Consider the following 16,746-nt stretch of genomic DNA (forward strand, 5'->3'; position numbering starts at 1 on the left):
ACGGTCATACATCCAAGGTGTCTAAGGAAAGCATTAGCATGGACGTGATACGGCGTTTGGAAGCTGGTGCGTGTCAGGTTGACATTGGCACCTCTTTGGAATTGGCTTCATCGATGATCAGAACAATTAATTTAAAAAATGCTGACAACATTAAAGCTTCTGCAACGACAGCCTCAAAGCTATCATCAACAAAGGTGACTCATTCAAGGGTCCATTTGCGTTAAAAGGGAAGATATAGTAAATATATGGATGGATGATCAAACACGAAGAAACGTGCCCCTAAGCTAGCTGATGATAATGGAAAAAGCAAGAAGCATCTTCAATCATATTCAAGAAGAAGAAGATACATTGGTAACATTCACGGCCAGCTGAGGTTGATTTGCTAGATTTAAGCAGCACAGTAACCTCCATAGCATATGTATCTCTGGTGAAGTGGTTAGTGCAGGCAGCAAGAGCCTTAATAATGAAGAGCTTCGAGAATTGGCGGAGCAACACATCCTGGCTGAATCTGAGAACACGGATGAAGAAGGGGAAACACCGGCAGGAAGCATCACCACAAGATTCCTCAGCACTAGCATCACCATGATCACACAACTCGTGGACCAGTTCATCGACAATGACCCTGACTGGGAGCGAAGCAATAAGGCACAGAGAAGTTTTCTCAGCGTGATTTCCTGCTACCGAGAGTGGCTTCATGAGAGGAAACTTAAGAAAAGGCAGTCAAATCTGACACTTGAAGAAGCGGTCAATGTTAGAGGAGGGTCCGCAGCCTGGTCCCTCCTCTAAGATGCAACCACCACCCACCCGCTTCCCTCTGCTGCTGCTGCCATCTGTTGCTGTTCCACTGAAACCTATTTGCATCTTTGTCACTCCATTAATTACTGTGTGTATGTAAAATCATATGTATCTCTGGTTTGATTTATTTTTTTTGCCAGCCACACATGTCTATTTGCGAAATGTTGTAATAACCCCGCGTAGCACTGATTTACACAGCACTGCGCCTCTGAGGAGCACATCCTCAGTGCTAAACGGGACCTGACTGTACACACCAGTGTCATCAGCTATACTGCCAACATAAGGTTCATAAATCCCAGTAGATCCACTTTGATCTGCTCTCCCCTGTGGTAACTTATCTTTGGTCGGCCCGAAACTTGATGGTCTACCAGCACACGGAGATGTCCATGGAGGAATGCTGCCGACTGGCACATTCTCGGCTGCAGGAGTACGTGCTGAGGGACGCACTCAAACTCGGTGCAGCCACCGCAAGGGCCCGGTGGGGAAGGACCACAATCTAGGGTTCTTCTCCTGTGGGAGGGGAGGGGTGGGGGGTTGGGGTTATACCCCCTGAACGTAAATATGAAAGAACAAAGTGCCACGTGGGTGGCAAAACATTAGAACTTTGAAAATGTAAAGACAGTAATGGTACCAATTGAAAGTCTTTGAATGGTTATTGTATATCATTTTATTTTGGAATGAAGTATATTTTGTTTAATTAAAAAAAACTTATCTGCTGCATAAGACCATAAGATATAGGAGTAGATTTAGACCATTTGGCCCTGCGAGTCTGCTCTGCCATTTCGTCATGGCTGATCCATTTGCCTCTCTGCCCCAATTTTCTGTCTTCCCTGTATCCTGTCATGCTGTGAGTAATCAAGATACCCAGCGACTTGGCCTCCTGTGGTAAACTATGTACACCTGTCTGGACATGCCCCCCCCCCCCGCCCCGCTGACTGCTCCTGTGGCTCCTCCCACAGACCCCTGTTTAAAGGCGATTGGGGGCACTGCTCCTCCCTCAGTCTCGACATGGTCGTGGTCCCTTTTTCGCTGTTAATAAAAGCCCATCGTTCACTTCCAGTCTCCTGGAGTTATTGATGGTGCATCACCTCCACAGCTGCCTGTAGTAACAAATTCTACAAATTCACCACTCTGTTCCGAGGTACCTGCCCTCTTACAGACCCACATCTAAAATCAACTGTTCTGGTTCCACGAAAAGATAAGTATATTTAGACTGGTAGCCATGGCTGGGAGAAGTCAGCCTCTAACTAACAGTGAAACCAATGGCTGATCATTCCTGATTATGATGCGGCATTAGCTGAACAATGAGATATCAGAATGATAGCATTTAGGCCATGGCAGCATTGGACATCCGAATTTGCCAGACCTTATGACCACCCTTATCTCTATGGCGACCATCACAAATCAGCACACGGTTGTGAGGGTGTGGCAAGGACACCATTTTATACTTTTTAGGGAAGTGATGATCAATTGTTTGGGACCCAGTATTCAACATTACTAACCCTTTTTTGCCTGAATCACATTTCTCTCAGCTGTTCCACACCATAAAACCTGACACTCATTGAAAATCACTCCTGTTTTATTTTAGTAAACAGTTTCATCTCTCACTGACAATGAATTCAGTTTAGTGCTTTTTATCTTGTACCCTCATCTTACCAATAAATTTGCTACACCACCTACTTTAATGGATTCTGTAACTGTCTACACTGCTTCCCCTAAGCCTGTTTCTAAATCACTGTCGTACACTGTGTCAGTTTGCTAATGCACAATGTCTGACACCTGCCAATGAGAGCAAGTAGATTTTTTAAAGCGCACTTGTTCCTTTTGAAGGCTAATTCCATCTTCATTAATGGTAGCTCAAATGACGATACCAAGTTTCCTGTTTACTCGCATTATCTTTAATATTTCCCTTTTCAGTACTAATTGCCTTTAAAGGAGCTTATAGGATTTGCTTCAGTGGCTTTTTTGGCAGAGAACTCAGAGTCTGAAAATTCACAGAAAACAAATGGAGTCTCATTTTGCAGTCTGTTGTGGGATGGCATCCTGTTAATCTAACAAGAAATGATTTGCTTCTTGAATGGATTTCGTTACTGGTTCCTTGGCCAATTTTGAAAATGATACAGAGAGGGAGAAGGGTAGGTAGTGTTTAGAAATCAGGTAGTCGCAGAAGGGCGTGGAGAGATTAGGAGAATGGGCAAAGAAGTGGTAGATAAAATAGTGTGTGGAAGTAAATAATTAAGCACTTTGATAAAAAAATAAAGGCATTGGACATTTTCTAAATGGAGAGCAAATTCAGATACTGGAAGTACAAAAGAACTTGGATTCCCTAAAGGTTAACTTGCGGATTGAGACAATAGCAAGGAAAGCAAATGCAATATTGGCATTAATTTCAAGAGGACTAGCATATAAAAGCAAGGATACAATGCTGAGCCTTGATAAGGCATTGTTCAGGCCACATTTGGTAGAATGCTGTACCACAGACTGCAGTGGAGGCCAAGGCAGTGCGTATATTCAAAGCAGAAGTTGATATTCCTGATTGGTCAGGGCATCAAGGGTATTGTGAGAGGGCAAGTTTATGGATTTGAGTGGGATCCAGGCTCAGCCGTGATGAAATGGCAGAGCAGACTCAGTGGGCTGAATGGCCTAATTCTGCTTCTATGTCATATGGTCTTAGCAGTTTTGGGCCCCATATTTAAAAAACAAATATGTTGGTAATGGAGTGGGTCCAGAGGAGATTTACAAGAATGATCCCAGGAATGAAAGGGTTAACATGAGAAATGTTTGATGTTTCAGAGTCCTTTACTCACTGGAATTTAGATGAATGAGACAGGATCTCATTTAAACTTATCGAACATTAAAAGGCCTGAATGGAGAGGACGTTTCCATTTGTGGGAGAGTCCAGACCAAAGGGCACAAGCTCAGATGTCCCTTTTGAATGGAGATGAAGAGGAATTTCTTTAGCCAGAGGGCAGTGAATATCTGGAATTCATTGCCACAGATAACTGTGGAGGCCAACTCATTAGGTATATTTAAAGCAGAGGTTGCTAAGTTCTTGATTAATAAAGGAGTCAATGGAGAGAAGGCAGGGGATGGGGTTGGGAGGAAAAATAAATTAGAGATGATAAATGGCAGAGCATGAATGATAGGCCAAATGGCCTCTTACATCCGATGTTTCTGGGTGATGTAACCTTAACTCTACACTTTTACCTAGTCTGAAAACCTTCCTTTGTCTACCATTCCTGAACCTTCATTACTCTGATAGAATGAAGATGTGGGACATGGGTTGGAACAGCTTTAGTGCCATTACAGTGGTGGATCCTATTACAATGCATCAAGCATATTTTCTCATCATCAGTTATGGATCATTTCTTAATAAACTGCAGTACTTTGTCTCTCCTTTGTTAAGTATTAGTAAGAATACTTTTATTCCTTGGCAGTGGAGAACTTGCATCAATAAACAAGTTCGGGGATTAATTTCATCATTTTGTCTCAAACCAAAGTTCAATACTTGGTATATTGGTCGATTATTGTCACATGCACAAGGTATGGTGGAAGAACTTGCATAGTTCATACAGATCAATTCCATGGTATGCTGAAGTGGAGGTATAAACATTACTTATGAAACAAATAAATAAAAATCAATAAACAACTGCAGATGCTGGAAATCTAAAATAAAGAAAATGTTGGAAATTGGCTACAGGTCAAGCCATGACTGTGGAAGAGAAATGATGAACATTTCAGTTCCAGGACCCTTTGTTAGAAAGGGCGTGGAATCATAAGATCGCTAAGCTGCAGGGACGGCAGTGGTGAACATTTGCTATGAAACACTGTCAAGAATAATTTCTTTACAGTAATTAATTCCTTTGAAATGGGGGCTGGCCATGCAACAGTTGTAAGTGAAGATGTATTTGAAAGTTGGGTGTGATTCCTGAATGGTGATTGCAGGCGAGCAGTTTAGTGTTGGGGGTTGTCATGATGGAATATGATATTTGAAGATTTAGACCCTTTGTATGAAATTGTGAACTCATTACATCACTATGTCCAGTTCCTCAATGCAGATCTACCTGCTTCCTCTGTATTTTGTGCACTAGTAGGGTGAACCCTTTGTCCACCCCAGTGAAGAGCAATGATAATTAGCTTACTGTCAACATATACAGCTATTGATGGTGTTTCTGAAATCTTTAAGACAAGCAAGAGTGGTTTGCTTTGCATAGAAAGAGTATAGGTGTGTAGTGTATCCCATTTGACACTGCTTGTTTTCCAAGACTATTAAAGTTAGCCAATTTCTCCCTCCAGTTTTACCTACTGAAGATGCCAATTTGAGGGGCACAGGCTCTCGTGTATATCAAGTGGGCATCCTCATCAAGAACAAAGGCAACATGCCCCAAGGATATCAGTCCTAACTCTGTAAATGCACTCTTGCCATCCCAGATCCTGTGGAAGATAGAAATAGGAGTTCTTTATGGGATTCCACGCCCTTCCTCAATCCTGTATACAGAGACTGGTCATGGTGACCAAGCTTAAACAAGAACAGATCTGTAGATGCTGGAACTCCAAGCAGTACAGCCCAGTCGACATTTTGGGCCAAGTCCCTTCAGCAGAACTGGTGAAAACTATGGTTCAAACTACTGCTCCAGCACAGTTCAAATATGTAATCATATTCAAAGCCTCTGCAGTGTATACTATATATGTTTTTTGTCTTTTATCCTCCTAATATACACTGCAGAGCTTAATGTACTTTGTGAAAAGAGAAACTGAATGTTTCAGATCCAAAGTGCTTTGTCAGAAATGTGAAAGAGAGAAAACTAGTTTGGTTTCAGTACCAGAGATAATGGATTTTTTCCCCAGAGAAGATGTGAGGGAGTTATCTCATTAAACCTACACAATAATGAGGGGTCTATATGGACATGGAGCGAACGTTCCAAGTAGTAAGAGCGTCTAGGATGAGAGGGCACAGTTTCAGAACAGAAGGGTGTCCCTTTAGAATAGAAAAGATGAGGAACTGCTTTGTACTCTGACCATTGTCACCAAATATACTGTATTACGTGTACACTGGGTGGTTGGCATTGGAGAGAATCCAGAGGAGGTTCATGAGAATTATCCTGGGAATGAAAGGGTTAACATGAGCATTTGAGGCTCTGGGCCAGTACTCACTGGAGTTTAGAAGAATGAGGGGAGAATCTCAATGAAACCTGTGGAATAGTGAAAGGTCCAGATAGAGTGGAGAGAATGTTTCCTAATATGGGAAGTCTAGGACAAGAGGGCACAGCCTCAAAAAGAAGGATGTCCCCTTAGAACAGAAATGGGAAAGAATTTTTGTTAGCTGGAGGGTAGTGAATGTTTGGAATTGATTGTCACAGGCGCTGTAGATCCTGTCTTTGAGTATATTTAAGGTGGTGGTTGACAAGTTCTTGATTAGTAAGGGTATCAAAGGTTACAGGGAGAAAGCAGGAGAATGGAATTAGGAGGAAAAATAAATTGGTCATGATAAATTGCAAAGCATGCTTGATCTGCCAAATGGCCCAATTCTGCTCCGATATTTTCTAGTTTTTCTGGTCTAAGATAGGGAAAGTATGAGGAGAACAAAGTGGATATCTCTAGTCACCTATGATCAAATAAGCTAATGTATAATTTCTTTATCTGTATAATCTATTATTAATAGTGAGGTTGTGGATTACTTAATTGACTTCCAAAAACGTCATCACTGTAACTACCTGAGAAAAGTGATCCACTAGAATAATTATAACTGCTTGTCATCAAAATCAAAAAACTACTTCAGCCCATATCTGTAAAGGAAATGTGACTGATCACATTTTTTTTAAGTTTATTGAAGACACCTTGAATCAAGACACTATCTGGTTATATGATGAGATAATTTATAAATGGACAAAGCTGAACTATATCTTCATGAGATCAGGAGTTGATCTGGATCTATGGGACTAACAAAGGGATTCAGTTCAAGTCAAATGGAGTTTATTGTTATATACGCAAGTACATTAGATACAGGAGAAAGCTTCACATCACATAACTTAAGACAAGACAACATAAATTATACGGGACAGTGCAGAAACAAAACTGCAAAGCAAGACAACAGTGCAGAGAAGATTTGGACAATTCCATGATAATGCTGGAGCTGGTCCATGCTATTCCAGTGCTGGGTGAGAGTTAAGTTTGTGCATGTTCCAATCCAGGTTCATTTGATTCAAGAACTTGATAGTTGTCAGAAAGTAGCTTTCCTGAACCCAGTGATGTGGGACTTAAGGCTTCTGTATCTCCTGCCCAATGGGATTGCCTTCAAATCTCAGCAGCAAGTTGCTGTTTGACAGATTTTCCCTTCACAGAATCCAAAACTGAGTTTACATCATGGCGATGAAGTTCTTGAACATTGCTCAAGTGTAAAAATCACATTAATTCCTTCACTGTCATTGAAAGTCTGTAGAATATTTATCTTCAGTTTTGTGTACTATATGTTTAGATGTTGAAAGTGCAACCGTGCTATTTAATTTTGTGTTTAATATAATTTTTTTCATGCCCTTCCAGCCTGGAGCTCTAAATATCATGGAATCAGGACCACGGAGAAATACCATCCAAGCAAGAATCAAATTGGTACTTATTTCAGCCTCTTTTAATACTCTCCTAACTTAATTAGTACAGAGATATTGAAAGCTGGGATTTTAATCCATGTTATCAATTTACTACGTTCACTTTCCTTCACTCGTGTAGAAAACATGGAATAGGAGTCTGTAATTCCAAAACTGAATTGATATATTCAAATAACAGTCTATTTTTGCTTTGATCTGTATTTTAATGTACAGACTGTTTGCCTGTAGCTTTTTTTTTCAAATTCTGATATGAATTCGGCAACAGTTGGGAATTCACTTTAGATTGAATGTATTTGTGGAAGTAACAAAATTGAATGCCTTCTAAACAGTGACATTGCTCCTTCATATTCCCATGGAAAATCTTCAATACAAATATTTCAAATTTCATCCTTTTATTGTAACAAAGTAAATGAAAGAAGGACCAAAGACTGATTCAGTATTGAATGAAATCATGGCTGATTCTGATCTTGGTCTCAGCTCCACTTTGCAGCCTGTTCTCCCTCTGTCCTCTGTCACCCTACTTCAAAAAATCATCCCCTCTTGATTCCAAATATAATTGATGATACATCTTCAATGGCCCCCTTATAATTTAAATAAAGAATAGGTCCACAACACTTAAAAGAAAATAAATTCCTCTTTACATCTATTTGTGCTGAGCATTTCCTTATTTTGAAATCATGTTCCCAATACCAGATCTCCCTGCAAGAGGGCAACATCCACCTTGTCAGTTGCTGAGAACAATAAGATCATCTCTCAGTCTTCTCAATGGCAGGTCCAAACTCCTCTGTGTTTCCCTGTAGGAGAAATACTTCATCCCAAGTGACTGATCCTGATGTTTCTTTAGATGCTGACATTTTCGTATTATTACTCCATCAAAACCTTTCATTATTTTGAAGATTTCTTTTAAATCTTCCTTTAACACACTTTACCATCAAGCAATAAACCCACTTGCATTCAGGAACCACGTACAGTACATAACAAAATTGTGTATTTGAGTGGCAGCTTCGACACAATCAAACTCACCAAGATATTCCACAAAATTATTACTTAAAGGGAAATAATTCTGTTTGGCTGCAAGAGAGAAAAAGGAAGAGGGTATATGATCAAGTGATGAAACATTTTTCTGCTCTGCCATCTATTTATTAAATAGTCCACTGCATAATTTAAACTAGAATTAAATTATTTTAATCCACTAAATCGCTCCTTTTATCCCTAGTGATTTGTATTTCACCTTTTGAACCAGCTTAATTATATTGTTAATACACTAAAATATAAATTGGCAACATCAGCAATTTGATAAGAAATAAAAATAAATGGAAATGATTTGTTTTAATTTTATTACATTTCCATTTGTTACTTATTGTTACTTCATAGTTACTTTGCTAGTGATGTTTATAATTTATGATACAAATCTCAGAAATACAACTTTGGCTTAATTTTGATTTGTGCTTTATTGCATCAACCTCGGAATGAAACAGTGATCAGTGAGTGTGCAGCATTACTGACAGCTGTTAAGCCTACAGTGGTGTTGAACAGGCAAATATGTAGGATTTTTAAAAAAATTATCATGATACAAAATTTTTTTAATATTAGCAGCAGCCTCAGTTCAATCCGTTTTGTAGAAAACTCAAAAATTGATAAAATGACCAAGGTTTAATTTTTCCCCCATTCCTCCATTACGTTCCTCCTTCTTCATAGGTTACACGTTGCAGATCAATGTCCATTGTAGAAACAATCGATGTTTCAGTTGCACTGAAATCAATCTAAATGAAAACTAAGCAGTTTCAATCACATGCTGTCAATCCTTAATGCTATTGCCCTTTGACCTTCTATCTACGTCTTGGTTCTGGGTTTAAGATGTTCAAGATTTAATGATTTAGCTCAACCTGTCTCAGCCTGTCTGCAATTCTACTGCTGCAAACTGCAGAGAACTTTCTGATCCTGGCAACAATCACTGTCATTTTTAACCATTTACAAATGGTCAAAGCATAACCACTGGGCAAAATGCGCAGGAGAATTTTGTGTGGGCCAATAGTGTAGACCAGCAACTGCGGCATTGGGTCTTTTGAAGCAATCATTTGCTTTCCTGCTGTGACATTTAACTGCTTTTCCCAGCTCTGCAGAATTTCTAGTCCACGGTCTTGTCTGCAGCATCCGAATTAAATTAACTTAAAATAAGTAGATTTCAGTCAGAACAAACACATTCATGACCATGATTAAGATGAGCTATCTATTTTGAAAGTTTGTTTTACAATCCAAAATAAATTTATATTTCGAAACGTGCAAGTAAAATAGAGGAGTAGTTCATCTGGCCCCTCAAGCGTCCTTCAACAAGATCATGGCTGATCTCACTGTAACCTCAGCTCCACAATACTTAGGGTAATGCTTCCTCAATACATCTACCATGTATCATCTACTACCTTACAAATACTCACTGCTTTCTTTGAGGAAGAGGGTTCCAAAGATTTTTAGCTCTCTAAAAGGGGAAAATAAATATCTCATCTCTTTCTTTGAAGGATGATCCCTTTTAAATGTGACCCCCTAGTCATTGTGTCTCCCAAACAAGGATGAATTCACCACGCCAAGACTCCTCAGGGTCTTTTATGATTCAGTCCAGGCCCTTCTAGCTGTTTCTAACCTCCAGCTCTTCTCCCTCTCCTGAACTGAAATATTGTTGAAAGCTTCTAGGCCTTTAGTTGTGATTAGTCACTGCCTTAATTTCAAAAAGAAGTAAGCAGGCTGAATTTTAACCAAAGCGTTAGCCAGATATAACATATGTTCTGCTGTGTCGAAAGGAAATCAAGCTCCTTATCATTTGATTCTTTCCAACCAGTAATATTTTCCATCTGGCTTTATACTCAGCCTAGAACTGCTGTAAGTAGCTTAGTCAGGAGTCTGATTGCATAACTTCCTACAGAATATACATGGCAACACATACAAAATGCTGGAGGAAGCCAGCAGGTCAGGCAGCATCTATGGAGAGGAATAAGCAGTCAACATTTAAGGCTGAGATTCTTCAGGACTGGAAAGGAAGGGGGGGGGGGGGGAAGAAGCCAGAATACGGAGAAGGTGAAGCCAGGTGAATGGGAATGAGATGATGGTTGGAAGAGGTAAAGAGCTGGAGAAGATGGAATCTGATGGATGAGTAGTGCGAACCATGGGTGAAGGGGAAGGAAGAGGGGCACCTGGGGGAGGTGATAGGCAGGTGGGGGGAGAATTAAAAAGCCCGATTGGGGAATAGAAGAAAAGGGAAGGGGAGGGGGAAATTACCAGAAGTTAGAGAAATTGATGTTCATGCCAACCGGTTGTAGGCTGCCCAGACAGAATATGAGATGCTGCCTAACCTACTGGGCTCCTCCAGCATTTTGTATGTTTTACTCTGGATTTCCAGAATTTTCAAATCTCTCTGTTCACCGACTACACATTATTTTTATGCACGTAATGGCATATTGTTTTCCTAACAATGGGTATTGCTTGTACTTTGTTGCACGATTGTTCTGTAAAGTGTTCCCTGAGGATCTTTCAATTGTCGTATGGGCTAACGTACATAATATGTGAAAGAAATAATGCACATCTCAGAAGAACTCTTAACCCCTTGTGCCAGACCATTGCACGATATCATTAATCATTTGAGGTGGGTAGTAAGATCTATACATAGGTGAAACTTAAACCAGTTATAGGGGAAAGCTGTCTGTCAGTTGAGCAAGAAAAGCTGCCAGAATACTGTACTCCACTGATAGCCTCGTCAATGATGGGAGATGAAGAAATGCTTGTCAAAAATGGAACCTAGAGTATTACAGCACACTACAGGCCATTCAGTCCATGACGATGTGCCAACCTTATAACCTCCATAAGATCAAATTAATCCTTCCATCCTTCATAGCCTTCCACTTTTTCTATCATCCATGTGCCCATCTAGGAGCTTTTTAAATGTCCCTAATGTATCTGCCTCTACCTCCACCCCTGCAGGGCATTTCATGCACCCACCTCTATCTATATTTTTTTTTTAAGCTTGCCTCTGATATCCCCCTATACTTTCCTCCATCTACCTTAAAATTATGCCCCTTGGTATGAGCCATTTCCTCCCTGGGAAAAAGTCTCTGGCTATCAACTCGATTTATACCTCTTAGCATCTCATACAACTTGCTCCTACAATTTGCTCCTAAGAGAAAAGCCCCATCTCACTCAACCTATCCTCAAAAGACATATTGCCCAACCCAGAGAGCATCTTGGTAAATCTCCTCTACACCTGTTCTAAAGCTTGCATATCCTTTCTCGAAAGGGAGCGACCAAATATAAATGTAAAGATAACTCACTTTACAAAGTTTTAGGCAGATATATATGGCTAGGGTGCCTAAACCTTTTGCACAGTTCTGAATTAATTTTATGTATTGCATTATACTGCTGCCACACAAAAAGAAAAAAAATTTATGACATGTGAGTGATGATAAACCTGATTCTGATGTGGGTCCCTGTTGCGGAGTGAGAGTGGGAAGGGGGCAGGGAGAGGGGAATCATGGCTGGGGAGAGGTGAGAGGGTGGGAAGCACCAGAGAAACATTCTGTAATGATCAATAAACTGTTTGGAGGCAAATGACCTTGCCTGGTGTCTCGGGGCTGGGTGTGTCTACACCCATGCCACCACTCTGCCCCAGCACTCCTTCTCTGCCACCTGTCCCACACCCCTCCCAAGGTCCCCCACCCTTGCCGTTCCCAATATCCTTTGCTCCCTAGCGATATATTTGCACCTAAGACTTTTGCACAGTACTATACGTGAGGGTACTCGGTTCAGTGTTCCCTTGTGTCTTTTTGAATGGCACTACCACTCATCAATCCTGAAAGTGTGACATGAGTCAGGCTGTGCTGCATAATCTCTTGTGACATTACTGGAACTATGCCATGCAGTGATGGGAGCATTTCAGTCAAATCTTGCAAAGTTCCAGTCAATCGAACATCCATGCACCACCATTACCTGTGCCTCCAGACCTGCTGCCCCATTTGGAGAAACGTCATGCTTTAATTACCTGCAAAGCAGAGTGTGGTCATTATAGTCTGCAAATGCATGATTGCATATGGATACAGAATACCACTCGTACAGCCCAAGCTCCTATTACTTTTAAACTCAAATGACTTGGATCTTGTAATGATGATTAAATATTCACATTGCTGCTCTATGAAGTGAAATCTACCCACAGTTTCATGTCTTGGAATAGTGTTAATTATACATTACATTTTTGAAAAGGAAATGTACACAGTGTTCTCAAAATAGATACAATAACATAATGACATTGTGATATATCATGGTATACTTTGTTTACCCAACTTTTTTCAAGTTTTGAACAAATTTTAAATCCCACTCAGGGACCCATTAAATCTAGTAAATGTATATAAATCAATACATAGACACGACAGGTTCTGCAGATGCTGAGAAACCAGAGTAACACACACAAAATGCTGGAGGAAGCCAGCAGGTCAGGCAACATCAATGGAACAGAATAAAGAGTCAACCTTTCAGGCCAAGACCTTTCATTCGGACTGTGTAATTAGGATAGACAAACTTATGCCGAATATAAGTATCTGTAGAAAGAAAATGGTCCTTAACATTATTGTTTGAATCTTCTAACTGTTTTTTAAACATAATTCCTTCCACAACATAAACTTCAGCACACTCTTATTGGTGCGCAAGGTTCTTACTTGGGTGCTAATCCAAGTGAAATCTAGAAAATAAGATTGTTTTATGATATAATTCCCAGATTATTACAGCATGACCCTCCTGCCACCAAGTCCATTGGAACCATGAATCACACATTAAAATGAAAATAAAAACATCCAGGATCATAGACTTTTTCCAGTCTGCTAAGTGCCCAGATCTTGTGCCCACGGGTTGCTATTTATGTGAGGAAAGGTTCACAGACTCCACTGATAGCCTTTTGTTTCTGGAGAATATTGTTAAATAATTCTAGATTGGACTATGTTCTTAAAGGTTTAACCAAGCAAAGGTAAATGCATGAGAAAGTCAAACCCTTTGTAATAGATTGGTCATTGTAACCTGTGAAGTACTATTAAAAATTCCAGGAAACTGTACTAACTGTAATTAATCTCTGATTTTTGTTCTTTGCATCTACTCCTGTGAAGTAAGTATTGACACATTGTTAAAGTTGTTTTGCTTGTTAGTGTGTAGTAACCACTCCTCCTTGCAGGGTCTCAGAGCAATGGGAAACTTTTATATAAAACAGAATTAGTCTTAATGAAAGGGTTGAATTTATTATCAAATATTTCCTTTTTTGTGAGAATGAATAGTTGCATATAACTAGAAATGCATTTTAAACTTTAAAGCTTTGTTGGAGATTTGTTAAAGTGCAGGTTTTGCAATGTGTAGTGATTATTTGTAAGATATTGATTGCTATCTGTAGCTTTGGATTTGGAAGCAAAGTGGCTGCTCTCGTCTCTGACCCCATAGGAAGAATTCCACTCTAGCAATCAAAACCTGATTTGATTAAAGGCACATTTTGAGTTCATGGTTACATCAGTGTAAAGAGAGAAAACTGGAGTGTTTAATTGCTTTCAAATAATGTGCCAAAATGTTTATATAGTGGAGTTCAGTTAGATCAGTAAAAATGGTGAATAATCTGCTGTGTGTTCTTTTAACAGGAAGAATAGTGCGTACTACAAGAAAGAGGTGAGACCACAAACTTTTCTCCCAGCTATCTACTTTTGTGATGGTATAATCACTTAGGATATTTGATTTAACTAACTATGCTGCTTAAAATGAATTCTTCACCCTTCATATTGGGAGTATGGTCATTCCAAATGAAAAATATTGACTCCAAATGAAGAAGATTGCGCTTGAGCCTGTTTGACATATGGAACTGCTGATTTGTGACTGTAGTTCGATGAACTCTTGGTGCTTCTGTTTATTGCACGGTGGGGTGGGAAGGTGGCGGTCGGTGCTTCTACTGGCTTGTGCGAAGAGAGGGACTTCAGAGTTTCTATTCTGTGGGGTTTCTTTGTTTCATGGATGTCTGTGAAGAGGACGAATTTCAGGTTGTATACTGGATAGATACTCTGTTATTAAATGTACTTTGAAACCTTTGAATATTAGAGGGTCAGACCTTGTAGCCCCACCCCCCTGGAATTAACACGGTTGTTTTGGTCACCTTTTGGCCGTGAGTGTTGTCTCACCTCATGGTAGAGTGCCCAGCGATGTTGCACTGTTCTGTCACATTATCAGTCAGGGGGAGAAAGCGGGAGGAAAGGAAATGGACCTGAAACTGCCTGGGTCCTCTTGTCCATATACAGATCAATTCACTTAGCCAATTGGTTCCCAAAAGCAAGTGCTTTGAGTGTGTACAAGCTGTAGTTTTCCTGTCAGGTGCAGATTTCTTGTTATTACAACAACAAAAAAGGGCACTCTTTACACCCTCTCTCCTGATTTCCTGGCAACCCACTCTCGCTCCCAGCACTCAACCTCTTCCCTCATTTGTAATTCATCAATGTGGGGAAACAGATGTTTCAAAATGCTCAGCACACTGTCAGAAATAAGGCTAACGCAGATACTAAGTAAATGTAGGACTTTTAATTGTGGTTCCCTTAATTAAGCTCAAAAGGTTTGCTGAGGTCTGATAGTAATTGGAAACAAGCATGGCATTTGATTTCAGACCTTATTTTCAGCTCATTGGCAGCTCTGAATTATGGACATTGAGGGATAGATTTCTAAAGTACCGTACAGTGATTCCTAAATATTGCACTGCTGCACTGCTTAAAAGCAAGGACTGGTGAAAACGTGATGGGATCACGGAGTACTGTTGAGGATGGTAAAATAGTGAATTTATTGTCCAGATGTGGAAGTTCAAGTTGAATTTTATTTTGAAAGTTTAATCAGAGACCTTTACAGAGAGTGGAGAATTCTGCAGTTAGTTTTGTATTTTGAAGCACTGTGATCTTTATTTCTATTTATCTCCTTAGTCATGTGCATCCTTGATGCTGTAGTTTATAACCTCAAAGTTTATTATAACATTAGTATTCTAGAACTGACTAAAATTACTTTTTAGATTGAGTGGTGGGTGAAAGGATAATTTATCTCAAGCATCATAAATACAGTTACTTAGTGATTGAACTACTTTTGACCTGGAAAGGGATCAGATTTAGTTTTTGTCTATTTAAATATTAAGTGGCTTTACGAATGACAATAGCTTCCATTGCCTTATGAAGTGCCTTGGGGTGTTTTCTGTATTTCTTAATAAGTAAAGGCTTATTTACTTTGGCAAAGAATTAGAAAGCAGTCAACAGATCACTGAAGAAAGGCTGATTTGCTCACTGCAGACCTACTATACTGACAACAAGGCTGTGTGTGGAATTGTGCATGTATATATGGCACAGACTGGATTAATTAATTAATGAAAAAGATGTTTAGAATATTTATGAATATTAAACCCATAATAACTGGGTTTTACTGTGGTTTTCATTTCAATTGTTCTGTTTGACATTTAGATTGAGTACTACACAAATGCTTTAACCAGATCAAGAGTCAAATCTTCAATTTCTTTGGAAGGGTATGATATTTTTCTCTTTCTCTTTTTTACCTCAGTGCTGTAACATTGATACATTTGAAACTTTTCTAGTCAGTAAAGGAAGACCTCCCATGTTTGTTTAATGTCAGCCAGACCTCAGTGGACATTTATAACTTCCCACTGCTGGCAAACTTGCCCTGAACATAATGATTTCTTGGTGAAGAATGGAAGTGTTAGTCAGAGATACACTTCCATGACGGATTTAATCACAAGTTTTAGCACTGCTTTGTGACAGTATATGTAAGCATTTTGTTTGAAAAATGCCATCTTCCATTTGCTATTTTAATCTGCAGATATCTGTGATTATGACCTGTGAAACCATCTGCTGTTTCATTTGTAGATTTGTGAGGCACTGTGAGCAATATCTTCTGCATGATCCGATAATGTCTGGCTGTCTGCCCGGCAACCCTTGGATTACAAGTGGCACTATATACTGGACAATGAATGCTGATTTGTAAGTACTTAAAACATTTCCAAATGCTTTACTTCAGGGTAATAGGTTAGTTTCAGATGACACATGTGAAATAGAATTTGCAGATACTACCAAATCCACAAGTGTTTCCTCCACGCCCGCAACATAAAGTCACTACATCTAGAAAAAAGTATCTCATCTTTCTTATTATTTTTCAAAATAGCTTAAACCATTGTGCCTTGTAGCATGTTCCTTAATCTTTGGGGGAAGTTTCACCTTATTTACTTGATTAAGCTCCAGGAAGAAATGTACTAAATCATCCCTTAAAATCATTTTTTGCTCCAAGGAAGCCAACCCTGGATTCCCTA

General features: G+C 39.6%; 1 protein-coding gene across 1 annotated transcript in view; it reads left to right on the plus strand.

The window, feature by feature from the left end:
- The window catches only part of rgs11 (regulator of G protein signaling 11), a 135,872-nt gene that overhangs the window by 85,303 nt on the left and 33,823 nt on the right, over positions 1-16,746 (plus strand). Inside the window, exons 9-12 of the mRNA XM_059979415.1 lie at positions 7,336-7,402; positions 14,047-14,075; positions 15,887-15,948; positions 16,307-16,420. Coding sequence (XP_059835398.1) covers positions 7,336-7,402; positions 14,047-14,075; positions 15,887-15,948; positions 16,307-16,420 — 272 coding nt within the window. The remainder of the gene's footprint in view (positions 1-7,335; positions 7,403-14,046; positions 14,076-15,886; positions 15,949-16,306; positions 16,421-16,746) is intronic.

Source organism: Hypanus sabinus, chromosome 9 (assembly GCF_030144855.1).
Source record: "Hypanus sabinus isolate sHypSab1 chromosome 9, sHypSab1.hap1, whole genome shotgun sequence".
NCBI classification, from domain to species: Eukaryota; Metazoa; Chordata; class Chondrichthyes; order Myliobatiformes; family Dasyatidae; genus Hypanus; species Hypanus sabinus.